Source organism: Saccostrea cucullata, unplaced genomic scaffold (assembly GCF_032062105.1).
Source record: "Saccostrea cucullata isolate Sc308-1 unplaced genomic scaffold, CSIRO_AGI_Scuc_v1 ctg46, whole genome shotgun sequence".
NCBI classification, from domain to species: Eukaryota; Metazoa; Mollusca; class Bivalvia; order Ostreida; family Ostreidae; genus Saccostrea; species Saccostrea cuccullata.
This window is the reverse complement of record NW_026935190.1, coordinates 304,648-320,224: the sequence shown is the minus strand read 5'-3', so window position 1 is coordinate 320,224 and position 15,577 is coordinate 304,648. Positions and strand designations below refer to the sequence as shown.

The following is a 15,577-nucleotide window of genomic DNA, read 5'->3' as shown; positions in this document are numbered from 1 at the left end:
TACAAAAATTCCTGTTTTCTTTCATTACGGTTTAACAATACGTTTACATACACAAAATATAGTTACCTCGGAAAAATCTATAGAATTTTTAGATGTACAAAATACTTCTGCAGATACCATTACATATAAATTACAATGTATCTAAAATATTAAAGAAAAAAGCTAGGCAACCTAAAATAAAAAATAAGAATATTTACAACTTTTGAATATTGTAATATTGCCAGTAAACCTCTTTTTCAGATGGAGAGAAATTATAAAAATTTAACAGATATCATCAGAAGTTTTATTTAGATTTCAAACTTCATTTTGAAGCCCCCTCCAAGAACCCGAGTTTACATCCGTTCTTCAAAGGAATTCATTATCAAATTTTGATTCTGGGAAACCTGATACAGATCTGAAAAGAAAACCCTGCGAAGAATGTTACATTGTATTCAATGCATGGTTCCAGTGAAGACAAAATGAAAGCACAAGCAGAATAAAACCCAGATTTCATTTGACTCGCGATACTGGATTCCACCAAACATAATAGTTTGAAAATTAAAGAACACAATAAGCGGTTTATGATCTGCAAAAATCAATCACAAACCTCTTCACTTCCTTGATTAGATTTTTATTACTCTCGCGAAGCTGGGAGAACCGTGTGTGAGTTAATACAACGGCCTTGCTATAATTGTGATTACTGGTTAAAATATAGAATTCAGTCAGTGACTATTAGCTCCGAAATCGATAGTAAAATTGTCCATGGCATGTATATATTTCCGTACCTCATCCAAAGTTCTCGAATGATGGTGCCGATTCAGTTCCCCTGTAATCGGTTTTGGCGGTAAACTCAGCCAATAAGATTTCCTTTCCCCAATAAAGAAGAGAGGTCCTGTCAATTGTGTCAATACCTACTTTTCATTATAGGATTTCTCTTTTGCCTTGCCACATTACTTGTCAGTGTTTGTCACTGCTCAATCTCATCTGTGGGAGAAACTCCGAGATTTCCATCGCTGCTGAGTAGACAAGGGTCGCTAAAATCAACAACTTGTGTGTTTTTGTGGCCAACTCCTGTAAATCATTATCCGATTTCTGAACGAACTTTGTCCGCATGTAGTGTTGGGGGGTGGGGATGGGGGTTCTGGCCCCCACTTTCCCAAGCATATATTATTCCAATGCATATATAGGTATATATCTGATCGTCATTTAACTTCACCATATAATTAAATCAATTGATTGGTCTTGGAAAGGTAAGTTCAAGCACATGTATATTTTAATGCCCCCGTAATCAAAGGTTCTTGAGTAAATAGTTTTTGCCTTGTCCGTCAAAAACCCTAACCTTTCGCATAACTGGCTAGAGCTATATGCATGGATTTCACAAAAATGAGCTATAGTTTCACAGTCGATAAACTAGGTTTATCGGTTGTAAACTATAGTTTACGGACTGTAAACTATAATTAAACTTTAATCTATACCGGTATTTATGCACCCGGATCGATATATCAAGGGCGTATATTGTTTTTGTCCTGTCTGTCTGTTTGTTTGTCTGGTTGTTTGTTTGTCTCGAACTTTAACCTTCACCATAACTTTTGAACCATGAAAGATAGAGACTTCATATTTGGTATGCATACTCCACTAATTAACTTCTTTAATATGACACCAAGGTCAATGACCTTGTGACCTTAACTGTGGCCTATATGCTAAAAATAGCTTTTTCTGCAAACTTTAACCTTCGCCATAACTTTGGAACCATGAAAGATAGAGACTTCATATTTGGTATGTATACTCCACTAATCAGGTTCTTCCAAATGACACCAAGATCAATGACCTTGTGACCTATATGCTAAAAATAGCTTTTTTGAACCCTCACTATAACTTTTGAACCATGAGAGATTGAGATTTCATATTTAGTACGCATACTCCACTAATCAAGCTCTTTCAAATGACACCAAGGTCAATGACCTTGTGACCTTGACTGTGACCTTAATGCTAAAAATAGCTTTTTCCGAACTTTGTTGCCACCGAGCGCATAGTGTTTCACAAACACATCTTGTTTACATCTGTAAACCATAGTTAACGCGATACTAGTGGATCTATGATTCAGAACCGTAAATTATACTTAAAACTGAAAACCATCATTTGCGATTGCAAAACATATATTATCTGATATATATACAGTTTCACAATTTGTAAACTATGGTTTACAACTCTTAACTATAGTTAACAATCTGATAAATATAGTTTCATGATTTGTGAAACTTTGATTAACAATTCTTAACTATAGTTCATGATTGTAAATTATAGTTTACAGACGTGAATCTATGTTTATCAACAAAATCTGTTGTTAACGTTTTATTACAGACAGACAAACTTAGATTAGCATTCGTAAACTATAGCTAACAACCGTTAAATATAGTTTCACAGATGAAAACTATAGTTAACGAATTGTTAACTATAGTTCACGGTTTGTAAACTATAGTTTACAGTCGATAAACCTAGTTTATCAACAGTGAAACTATGTTTAGCTCATTTTTGTGAATTTGACTTGCCATAAATACCTGAATACTGTAAAAGCGAATTCGATTCTGAATAGCACAATTTTTTACAAAATAGCAATACTTTCAATTTTCACAAAAACTGACATAAATTGGATGCTGTAAATACATTTTTAATATAGAGTGGGTCATTTTTCTGAGAACGAGAAATGAAATGCAATGGAAAAATTTTTTTTTTTACAGTTGCAAAAAGTGGTATGATGACCCACTCTATAAAGAAATTAAATTTATAACTGAAATTTTCACCGTAGTCATAATTTTTTAAGGCCAAATACGCTTGTCAAATAGAGAGAGAGAGCTGCATGGTATTTTAATGGCTATATATGTGAAACTGCTTGATGCACTGGTTACCGATGAGCTCTTTCAACCGATGGTTAGTGAGGAAAGTGTTCTAACAATGTTAGACATTCTGTGGCAAAAAATAAAAATGAAATATTTAGCTTGTTTAGATTCTAGATATCACTTTCACAATTACTTTACTTTACTTGTAAACCTTGTGACAAAACCTTTCTCTTGATATCAACAATACTGACCTTGGAGTTTGACCTTCAAGCTTCGCCATAAGATGCAATAGGGGGTATCAGTGTTTCAAAGACACATCTTGTTTTTGTAGAAATAACCTGAATCGTATGTTATTATCTATTCAGATTTTATGCCCCCGTTACGAAGTTTCGGGGGTATATAGTTTTTGTCCTGTCCGTATGACTGTCTGTCTGTTTGTCCTCAAAAACTTTAACCCTGTCCATAACTTCTGAGTGTGTTGGGATATGGCTTTCAAATTTCACTGGTGTATTCCTTGTGACAAGACCTTTTTGGGGGTGCCACAAAATTTGACCTCTTTACCTTGAATTTGGAGTTTGACTTACTTCTACTAAATATAACACTTAAACCTTGGCCATAACTTTTTAACAATTGGAGCTAGCGCTTTCATACTTCACATGTGTACTCATTGTGACAAGACCTCTCAGTAGTATAAATATTTTTTTTATCTTTTGACCTTTACCTTAGACTTTAGCCCACTTTTTAAAAAACTTGAACTTTGGCCATAACTTTTGAACAGTTAGAACTAGGGCCTATATATTTCACAGGTGTGTTCCTTGTAACTATACCATCCTTTGGGTACCAACACTTTTGACCTTGACTTTTAAGTTTGACATGCATTTGAGAAAATTCAACCTTTGCCATAAGCTGCCATTCTGGGGCATCAGTGTCTCACAAACACATCTTGTTTTTTTAATTTACTAAATTAAATCAAATATAACAATCATATAAGGACAAGTGTATTTAATCAAAAGTAAGATTAATTGAAAACAAGCATGACAAGGAGTTGGATGTTAAAAAAAAATATGACAAGCAACAAACACATGTTGAGTGGAGATCATATTCTATAACACATGATTTATCTTAATGTACTCTAGCATCTCACTCTAGCTACTCAACATTCCTACCAACAACAGTCAGAATTATCAGTACATATCGTAAAGAATAAAGATTTGTAACTTGCAAAATATTTAACAAATAAACATTTACTCCATTTTTTTTTTCTAGGTAATCTCTCTCTCTCTCTCTCTCTCTCTCTCTCTCTTAGCACTTTTCAAAGCCAATTTTATATTTAAATATTATAAAGACTTTGGATAATTTTGAATTTATGATTACTCTAAATATTGTAATTTTAAATAAACAAGAGGCCCAGGGGCCACAGCGCTCACCTGAGCACATCAGCTAGGAAAAAACACATATCAGATCAGACCTGAAATTTAACTTAAGTCGGGGGGGGGGGGGGGGGGGGGCTTTAAAAAAAGATATTTTTTAACCCCAAAGGGATCATAATTTGAACGAACTAGAATCTACATTACCTGAGGATGATTCCATACAAATATAACTAATCCTGGCTTTGAAGTACTTGAAAAGAAGATTTAAAAAGTTTTCCCTATATATTTCTATGTAAAACTTTGGTCGGCCATTTTGGCCACACCCTTACCCCGTGGTCATGACTTGAACAAACTTGAATCTACACTACCTGAGGATAATTTCACAAGAGTTTCATCTTTCCTGTTTCAATGGTTCTTGAGAAGAAGATTTTTTAAGATTTTTCCTATATATTCCTATATAAAACTTTGATCGGCCATTTTGGCCCCACCCTACCCCCGGGGGGTCATTACTTAAACAAACTTCAATCAACATTACCTAAGGATGATATTCCACATGAGTTTCATCTTTCCTGGCCCAGTGGTTCTTGAGAAGAAGATTTTTAAAGATTTTTCCTATATAATCCTATGTAAAACTTTGATCGGCCATTTTGGCCCTGCCCTACCCGCGGGGGTCATGACTTGAACAAACTTCAATCTACACTACCTGAGGATGATTCCACATGAGTTTCATCTTTTTTATGGCCCAGTGATTCTTGAGAAGAAGATTTTTAAAGATTTTTCCCATATGTATTCCTATGTAAAACTTTGATTGGCCATTTTGGCCCCGCCCTACCCCCGGGGGTCATGACTTGAACAAACTTCAATCTACACTACCTGAGGATGATTCCACATGCGTTTCATCTTTCCTGTCCCAGTGGTTCTTGAGAAGATTTTTAAAGATTTTTCCTATATATTCCTATGTAAAACATTGATTGGCCATTTTGGCCCCGCCCTACCCCCGGGGGTCATGACTTGAACAAACTTCAATCTACACTACCTGAGGATGATTCCACATGAGATTCATCTATCCTGTCCCAGTGGTTCTTGAGAAGAAGATTTTTAAAGATTTTTCCTATATATTCCTATGTAAAACTTTGATCAGCCATTTTGGCCCCGCCCTACCCCCGGGGGTCATGACTTGAACAAACTTCAATCTACACTACCTGAGGATGATTCCACATGAGTTTCATCTTTCCTGTCCCAGTGGTTCTTGAGAAGAAGATTTTTAAAGATTTTTCCTATATATTCCTATGTAAAACTTTGATCGGCCATTTTGGCCCCGCCACTACACCACTGTGTTGCTTTACAACATGTGAAGTACCCCCGGGGGTCATGACTTGAACAAACTTGGATCTACACTACCTGAGGATGATTCCACATGAGTTTCATCTTTCCTGTCCCAGTAGTTCTTGAGAAGAAGATTTTTAAAATATGCTACCAAATTTTCATTTATTCCCAATTATCTCCCCTTGAATGAGGGCGTGGCCCTTCATTTGAACAAACTTGAATCCCCTTTACCCAAGGATACTTTGTGGCAAGTTTGGTTGAAATTGGCCCAGCGGTTCTTGAGAAGAAGTCGAAAATGTGAAAAGTTTACAGACAGACGGACAGACAGACAGACGGACGCCGGACAAAATGTGATCAGAAAAGCTCACTTGAGCCTTCGGCTCAGGTGAGCTAAAAAATAAATTGCATAGATTCATTTTAGATATGTCTCAATAACATTATACAAAGACATAAAAAGATCTTTTCAACCTAAAAATATAAAACATGTAACCAGTCAAAAAAAAGTGGAGATAGCACTTTACATAAAGATATTATTTTAATAATGGTTCAAAATGATTTTCATACAAAAAAACATTTACTCAGTGCATTAAAAAAGATAAAATATTAATTTTTTTAATATCATTGGATTAGATTTTTGACCTGAAACAACTAGCATTTTGTACACAGCAAAGTCTACAGACTTCAATGTTTTACCCTGTTATATGAGACAAAAATTACACATAATAAACAATATTGCAAGTCAAGTTTACAGATCATCATTAGCAAATAATTAAATGCTACTTCATACATTTACCTTATGTGTATATGCAAGTAGTGGAGATAAATTTTAAAATTTGGAACTTTAAGAAAAAAAAAATGTGTTTTCTGTTTTACTAGTTTAAAAGAATACAAAAATACACATACTGTATCTTTTATGAATAATGTCTATCATTTAAAGGTGTTACTTATCAAAGGTAAGCTATATACTTTTTCTACTTTATTATTACACACATTTTTAAAAAAAATATTATCAGCTGTTGATTTGATGAAAATTTTCAAACCATTTTATTTTCACAGATTTAGAGCTGTGTTGGAAAAGTGTCTTAACAATTTAGTCAAAATTACACAGTCAAATAAAGAATCTTGAAGGATTATGTGTAATATATATTTATCACAGGAATTGTAGATTATACTTTCTATTCCCTTCCTAAGCAATATGTTTCTCCAACTTTCCAGAATAACATACCTTCGATGCGAGGTTACTCTATGTACAAATTTTTGGTGCAGAATTTAGGAAATACAATGATGCTAAATATTATACATGTATATGTACATGTAATTAAGAGAATCTGCTTTGATAGTAACATTCATAAGGCTTAAAAATCTGAGCATAAAAGGAGACATTTTTAAACCAAATAACATTATGTACTCTATCTACTCAATATATTTTAGTCTCTATGAATGAAAATATATTTAATGAGAGACTCAATCAAAGATAGCACCTTCTAATGGAGACTTTGATTCAGAACATGTACCTTGTAAAGAGATACTGAACAATATAACAACAGTAAGATAAACAAATGACTAGTTATCCGAACTAGGAATATAAATACATCCAATCACTTGTAAGTTAGGAGGTTAAGATAACTTCAACCATAATAGAGTGGATCTAAAAATTTGAAATAATATAAGCCTTCATATCTAAATCTAAGAGAATTTAAAGACCATCTAAAAATGAGTAGAAAGTTGATAATGCATGAACTGTGTTAATGTGACTTGCAGATTTATATTGCATTAAAAATATTTCTCAGACAGCACACAAACACAAGAGGCCCATGGGCCACATCGCTCACCTGAGTAACTTGGGTGATGCAGATCTTTTTAAAAGATTTGTTCTATATATATTTTTATGTAAAACTTGGATTCCCCATTGTGGCCCCGCCCTACGCCCGAGGGTCATGATTTTAGCAATTTAATATCTACACTACCCAAGGATGCTCCAACATAAGTTTCAGCTTTCCTGGCCAAGTGGTTCTTGAGAAGAAGATTTTCAAAGATTTGTTCTATATATTTCTATGTAAAACTTGGATTCCCTATTGTGGCCCCGCCCTACCCCCGGAGGTCATGATTTTTACAATTTAATATCTACACTATCCAAGGATGCTTCCACATAAGTTTCAGCTTTCCTGGCCCAGTGGTTCTTGAGAAGAAGATTTTTAAAGATTTGTTCTATATATTTCTATGTAAAACTTGGATTCCCTATTGTGGCCCCGTTTCTACCCTCGGGGGTCATTATTTTTACAGTTTAATATCTACACTACACCAGGATGCTTCCACATAAATTTCAGCTTTCCTGGCCAAGTGGTTCTTGAAAAGAAGATTTTTAACGATTTGTTCTATATATTTCTATGTAAAACCCTATTGTGGCCCCGCCCTACCCCCTGGGGTCATGATTTTAACAATTTAATATTTACACTACCCAAGGATGCTCCCACATATGTTTCAGCTCTCTTGGCCCAGTGGTTCTTGAGAAGAAGATTTTTAAAGATTTGTTCTATATATTTCTATGTAAAACTTGGGATTCCCTATTGTGGCCCCGCCCTACCCCCGGGGGTCATGATTTTAACAATTTAATATCTACACGACCCAAGGATGCTTCCACATAAGTTTCAGCTTTCCTGGCCAAGTGGTTCTTGAGAAGAAGATTTTTAAAGATTTGTTCTATATATTTCTATGTAAAACTTGGATTCCCTATTGTGGCCCCGCCCTACCCCCGGGGGTCATGATTTTTACAATTTAATATCTACACTACCCAAGGATGCTTCCACATAAGTTTAAGCTTTTCTGGTCCAGTGGTTCTTGAAAAGAAGATTTTTAAAGATTTGTTCTATATATTTCTATGTAAAACTTGGATTCCCCATTGTGGCCCCGCCCTACCCCCGGGGGTCATGATTTTTACAATTTAATATCTACACTACCCAAGGATGCTTTCACATAAGTTTCAGCTTTCCTGGCCCAGTGGTTCTTGAGAAGAAGATTTTTAAAGATTTGTTCTATATATTTCTATGTAAAACTTGGATTCCCCATTGTGGCCCTACCCTACCCCCGGGGGTCATGATTTTTACAATTTAATATCTACACTACCCATGGATGCTTCCATATAAGTTTAAGCTTTCCTGGCCCAGTGGTTCTTGAGAAGAAGATTTTTAAGTATTTGTTCTATATATTTCTATGTAAAACTTGGATTCCCTATTGTGGCCCTGTCCAAACCCTGGGGGTCATGATTTTTACAATTTAATATCTACACTACCCAAGGATGCTTCCACATAAGTTTAAGCTTTTCTGGTCCAGTGGTTCTTGAAAAGAAGATTTTTAAAGATTTGTTCTATATATTTCTATGTAAAACTTGGATTCCCTATTGTGGCCCCGCCCTACCCCCAGGGGTCATGATTTTAACAATTTAATATCTACACTACCCCAGAATGCTTCCACATAAATTTCAGCTTTTTTGGCCCAGTGGTTCTTGAGAAGAAGATTTTTTAATGACCCCACCCTATTTTCGTATTTTTGTTACAAAACAAAGAAAAGCTCTTGATTATCTCCCCTTGGAAGGGGTCTTGGCCCTTGATTTTAACAATTTAAATTCCCCTTAACCCAAGGATGCTTTGTGGCAAGTTTGGTTAAAATTGGCCCAGTGGTTCTTGAGAAGAAGTCGAAAATGTAAAAAAGTTTACAGACAGCTATACGGACAGACGGACTACCGACAAAATATGATCAAAAAAGCTCACTTGAGCTTTCAGCTCAGGTGAGCTAATAAAAATAAGCAAAGAAATTAATTCAAAAGTAAATAATACTGCAATAGACTCAGAATATTAACAAACCTCTAGCTGAATGCTTTTGATTTCTGAAGGGGATGGGGTGGGGGTAATCTGCTGCCACTCATTTGACCAAAGCAAAAACTGAACTGTAATAAATTAATTGTTTCTGATCAGAAAGACAGCTTCTAGGTTAAAAGCATTAAAACCAGCTTGAGAACACTGTTCCTTCAGCATCCAATCATAATGGATCTCCTTAGCTGCCTCAGGAATCGGTCCAGATTGGGTGGAGCAAAATCTACAGCATCTTCTGTGTCCTGTAGTAAAATCACAAATATATGTGATTTACATTAAATTTTTGATATATCTATGGTAATCTGTTTATGAGACATTAGAATATGTGTTTTTTAAAGAATTTATAGAGGTTTAAGAACTTAATCAAATTTACCGATTCTTCATTCTGAGAGAACACATCTGGAAAAAGCAGAGGTACTACTTCTTTCATTATCTCTTCAACTTTGCCATCAATATCTGGGAGAGAATAAAGCATTGTATATTTATGTTCTGTGAATTTATAAGTACATTGTACAAGTATAATAGAGAGGTTTAGTTACACGTTTTGTGACGAACTTGTACGGGTGACGTCATCAATTGTTGTGTTCTTCAACATCATGATGTCAACTCCGAGGTGTAGCTACAAGTTTAGAACGTGTAATACACTGTCTACACGTACGACGTAAGGTCTTTAAATTTTGATTCTGACAGTTGATTGATTTTTATGCAATAAAACAAAAACACTAGACTATCTAAAAAAAATTACTGAATGATGATTCGATGATTCCATCAAAGTATTTGTATATTGTATTTTTATCATTGAAAAGTTAAACTCAAATTGATACCAAACAGCAAGTGTATTTTGTACGCAGGATTCTTTTGAAGAATTTTTAGACCCCACCAACCTCCTCCACAAAGTGCAAAATGTGGTCGTTTTTATTTTATCGTCAATTAAATATTTTTGTGATTGCTTCCATTTTTAAAGTGATGCAGAATTAAAAGCTTGTCCTATAGAGATACTAGGTGACAAAATATTTAGAGTGCTTCACTGCAGTGAGATGACAATACATATAACAATTTTTCATAGTTTATGATATCTATGACTAGAATAAGTATAAATTCAATGCCGTTCAATTAATTTACCGTCTCTCCAATCACGAAATTTGCATACGTACACCGTGTACCTATAACTAAATCATGTTATTGACGTTGACGTCACGTATAACGTTTACGTCAAAGTTTCGTGTACACGTTGTTATGTCACTTGTATCTAAACCTCCCTATTGTGCATATCCTTGTAAATTACTGTTACATATAGCTTAGTGGTGCTTTATATTCTAATATTTCTACCAAATGAATGCAACTTTGATTCAAATGTAAATAGATAATGCGCTGAACAGCTCATTGAATACAAAAACATTAACTTCCCCTTTTAATGACATTTTGTCTGAATCTAAAAGATCATCTGTATTAAAGTCTGTTTTCAATCTTTTTCCCTTGGTAATATGGTCTTAATCACTGTATGCTGTGCTTGGACATTATGACAGTGGTTTCACTTGAAGTGGAGGTGCCTGAGCTTTATAATGATATTAATGCATGGACTTACTTGACTGCATCATTTCATCTACTGTTCGCTTCAAATTAAGAAGGTCCTCAGTTGTAACCACTTTCAGGGCACTTTCAAATAAACAGAACATCTCAGCTTTCTCTTCATTCGGTAATCCTTGCATCTAATATATAGAAATTTTCAATGGCTTACAGAATTTGGAGTACTTGACAATTCTCATTCTTCTTAAATATATTTATTTATCAATGTAATTTTGTAATCAGATATGTTCTCAATACCCTTTCTAATATTTTCTGTTTCCAGTTTTCTTCAAGGTCAGTTTGACTTTCAAATTCTTCTCCAAGATACAATGCACTGAAGTTCCTGACAGCATTAAGGACGTCGGACTTGATTCCAGCATATCCACCCTTATCTTCTATTCTCCCAGCATTCCCAAAGTCTAGTACTTTCACTTTCACTTCACAGTCAGACTTTTTCTGTATCATTACATTCCCAGCTAAAATTAAAAAAACATTTTATCACTGCAGTTTTACTGAAGTATGTTGACTTTATTGAGGCTCTGTATTAAAAAAAAACTGATTACACACTTTTTTTTTCAAATGGGGTCATAATTCTGTGAAAGCATTATTTCTTACAATCAATCCGAGGGTAGAAAATTATGCAGATTTGTATGTCTTAGATGCACATTAAATATTCTGGGACAAATATCCACAGAAATTTGTGACCATGTACATAGGAAAAAATAAATCACATACTGAAATAATTATATCTTTACATATTACCAGGTAAGTCCTAGCTATAAGGTTAAAACTTACAGTGAAGGTCTCTGTGAGTCCAACCCTTTTCATGCATGGACTGTACCACACTAAGGATGTTGTTAAATACAAACAGAGAGAAAGGCTTAACCAGGGAACTATTTGTCTGCATCAGAGTGTTCATGTGGACGTCTATCACCTCATTTAAAGTGACAGCTGCAAAAAATTAGAATATAATTTCAAGAATAGGAAGTACATTGTACTTTTAACTATAGCAGGTTTGCGAAGTTATATTTTCTCTGCCAAGGATTTTTTAGGGTTCTGTTTTCTCCTGAATTTTTTATCATTATTTTAGATAATAAAAATTAAATACTTTAATCAGTATACTTTCAAGTTCATATTATAAATCAATAAAGTGGTAGTCTAACAATTAAAAAAATCCCTTCATAGAAAATGTTGCACAGGAGTTAATTATATTTGATGAATCTAGATTATGCAGTTTCAGTGTACCATTATCTAACTTTTCCATGTGAACTACTATCCTGTTACCCTCCAGTCTGAACAAGTAAAGTTCTGGGCTGATTCCATCTTCACTTAGATCCACCCACGCTTTTATCTCCTCGGGACGGAAAACTGAGATCATAATCTACAAAATAATTAATCTATATATGAACATGTATAATATAGCCAAACCTCATTCTCTCAAACTCAGTGGAACCAATGTAAAATTTCAAGACATCCATACATTCCTGAAACTGAGTTTAAAATAAAAAGAAAAAAATATCAGGACTTCCAACTGACTTTGAGATAAGAATATAGTGTTTAAGATATCCATGTCTGAGCTATCAACATGATCAAAGTTCAATTTTAAACAAGAAGTCTGTGAGCCAATACTCACTAGTAATACCCCTGCTTTGATGTGAATAAACACTATCATGTTAATATACAGAAGATCAGTTATGAGCATATGCACAGATAAACAGGAAGTTGACATCAGATTTGAACAAAAATAAATCCCTATATGGCATGCCTCTGCAAAGAATGTGCCAAAATTTCAAGCATCTGCGATGAGTTATTGCTGAGAAAACTGTGACTGAAATTTGTTATGTATGGTATGGACAGACGGACAGATAAATAGGAAGTTGACATCGAATTTAAACAAAAATGAATCCAATCATTTGGCATGCCTCAGCAAAGAATGTGCTAAAAATTCAAGCATCAGCAATGAGTAGTTACTGAGAAAATTGTGACGAAAATTTGTTATGCATGGTATTGGAGAGACCCATGGATAAACAGGAAGTTGACATTGGATTCGAACAAAAATGAATCCCACCATATGGCATGCCTCAGCAAAGAAAGTGATAAAATTTCAAACATCTGTCATGAGTAGTTACTGAGAAAACTGTGACCAAAAGTTTTAAGGACAGACAATGGACGGACAGACAACTAGATGAATGCACAGTCACACAAGGGTTAAACAGTATACCCTCCTCTCCTTTGGAGTGGGGGTATAATAAATCTGACATAAGCTTACAATCTATGAAGCCAGAAAGATATTTTTTCTTTCATATACAGTGGACCTTCAGATATCCGGATGCCAGATATCTGGATGCTTCAGTATCCGGATGACTTTTCATAGGAACAGAATTTTATAATGTTATTTTGTCTTGTTTAACTGGTGATCCAGGTATCCGGACGCTTCACATATCCGGACAAATTGATTAGGAACCAAAGCGTCCAGATAAATGAGGCTCCACTGTAGCTAATTTAGTCATAACAACTTGAATAGAAATGCATGTTCACTTACTGTTTTTTGAGCATGCTCTATTTCTGTCTCTTTGTCTTTTATAACTACGATATCTCCTGCTGAATTTCCTCTGCCTAAGATTTGCTTTGTCTTCTCAAACTCTATACCCTCTCTATATTGTCCTTTGTCTGTCTGAATCTGTAAAACAGGGAAATATCATCCTTTAAAAATTCTATAGAGATTCATTAAAAATTATATTATACAAAATTTAAGTGACAAAGAACTATCAAAGAAAGAAAGAAACTTTGCCAGTCTTTACATAAGTACCTTAGTTTTGTCAAGAAGAATTCCTGATGGTGATTTTGTTACTTTGAGGTATTCTAACATTTCCAGACAGACAGACATTTTTGCTTTCAGATCTTGTTCTGATTTTGGAGCAGCAATCTTGTTTGCATTTGAAGCATCCCAGTACAGTTTCCTTAATAATAATAATAATACATCTTCCATAACAATTATATACGGTATATCATAACTGTCCATTGAAAACTATATTGTTAGTGGTAGTGACTGGTACAAGAACAACTGTTGCATGTCAAAAAATGACTTAGTTTCAGGGAGTGGTAGTACATATAGTTTCAGGGAGTAGTAATTCAGATCCAAAATAGAAATCCTTTATGTGGTGAATAAGAAAACTGTATCTTACTACAGAAAAATATGGAACACTGATCAGTGTAAATATTCTTACTGTTTCTGGCTGTACTGTACAGTTGGTCGTCCCCTTTCATCTTCACCTACCACAGCTTTAAGAGAAAATCAAAGAGACAGGTATCAATATTAAAGATTTGTTAGTAGCACTGGAAAACTGGCATCATTTCAGAAATTGCTACTTTTTACCTGAGTGGTTACTAAGACTCTCTATGATTATCTGTAGTTTTCCTCTAGTTGCTGGAGACAGGTTTTCAATTTGACCAGACAATGCATCTTAAAATTAAAAAAAAAAGTGTTACACTTACAGAGAAATATTGTCAAAGAGTCACAATCTTGAAATATGAAAAAGGTTAAATGATAATCAATGAAGCACAGACCGATTAGATAAAAAGTACTGAGAACAGAAAATCAGTACATCTTTAATTAAATTTGAAGTACCATATACCCCATGTAAGTTATAAATTTTGTTTGTACATACCTTTATCATGACCAGTTATATCTAGGGGTTTGAACTGGTTGGTCTTCAAATTTTGACAATAATCCCCTTTCTCTGAAGGATGCTCTATTCCACCTGAATAGAATAAAGTACAAAAAAATGATTTAATTCAAAAATGTCATATTTTATTTTGATTATTTTCTTTATTTTTAAAAAGAAAAGATATACATGTATTTAAGTTTTACTTTATGGTGCAATTAAGCTTACATTTTTCACTCCCACTAGAGGTCAGAGTTACCCCCCTTACACCATCATCACCTGTGTTGTGGTCTTCAGTACATTCTGACATTCTTTACTCCTAGTTCAACATGTAAATCTCTATAACACAAAATAAAGGGATGTAAGTTATAAAAAAATTAAACAATGATTGATTTAACATGACATACAAGCAAGCAAGTGTAATCTATATTGACATTAAAACTACTGTGCGATCATCTGACACCAAGCCTATACTTTAAATCAAAGCCTTTTTTGTAGAGTAATCTTTTGGCAAACTCCCATACACTTCCTTAATTATCACAAATGTAAACACTTATTAAGTTTTCTTAATACCCGTAGTCTGAAAAAATCAATGCATAACATTTCCTTATATATTATTATTATTATTAACAGATTATGAGTATTAAATATAGATTATACAAATTAAATATTTTCTTATTTCCTTGAAATTACACAAAAATGTCAAATAATATACCTTTTACAGTCCTACTCCACTAAAGTCTTTTAAATATATTAAACAAGTTTTTTACACATATATATTCATACATTAAATACTTTGGAGTCCAAGCAGGAGAACTAGCTGTTATCTAATGTTTATTCAAAAGTTTACATCCATAAAAATAGGTATTATCTGAAATAATATTAATCTGAAAATAACCATACATGTATTGTTAGAGGATGTTTTCATATTTCTAACTGGGTCAAGTTGGTTTAATCCCTGTTTT

At 34.0% G+C, this 15,577-nt stretch overlaps 1 protein-coding gene across 1 annotated transcript; it reads right to left on the bottom strand.

Annotated features, from left to right (window-relative positions):
* Positions 1 to 9,309: 9,309 nt before the first annotated feature.
* Positions 9,310 to 15,033, bottom strand: LOC134242162 (uncharacterized). Its single transcript, XM_062724214.1, has 12 exons — positions 14,841 to 15,033; positions 14,616 to 14,708; positions 14,324 to 14,410; positions 14,175 to 14,229; positions 13,757 to 13,907; positions 13,490 to 13,627; positions 12,193 to 12,328; positions 11,743 to 11,898; positions 11,206 to 11,423; positions 10,967 to 11,090; positions 9,755 to 9,837; positions 9,310 to 9,623 (listed from the first exon to the last, which is right to left on the bottom strand). Exons 1-12 carry the CDS (start codon positions 14,920 to 14,922, stop codon positions 9,537 to 9,539), a joined length of 1,410 nt encoding a protein of 469 aa, XP_062580198.1. The 5' UTR covers positions 14,923 to 15,033; the 3' UTR covers positions 9,310 to 9,536.
* Positions 15,034 to 15,577: the final 544 nt, after the last annotated feature.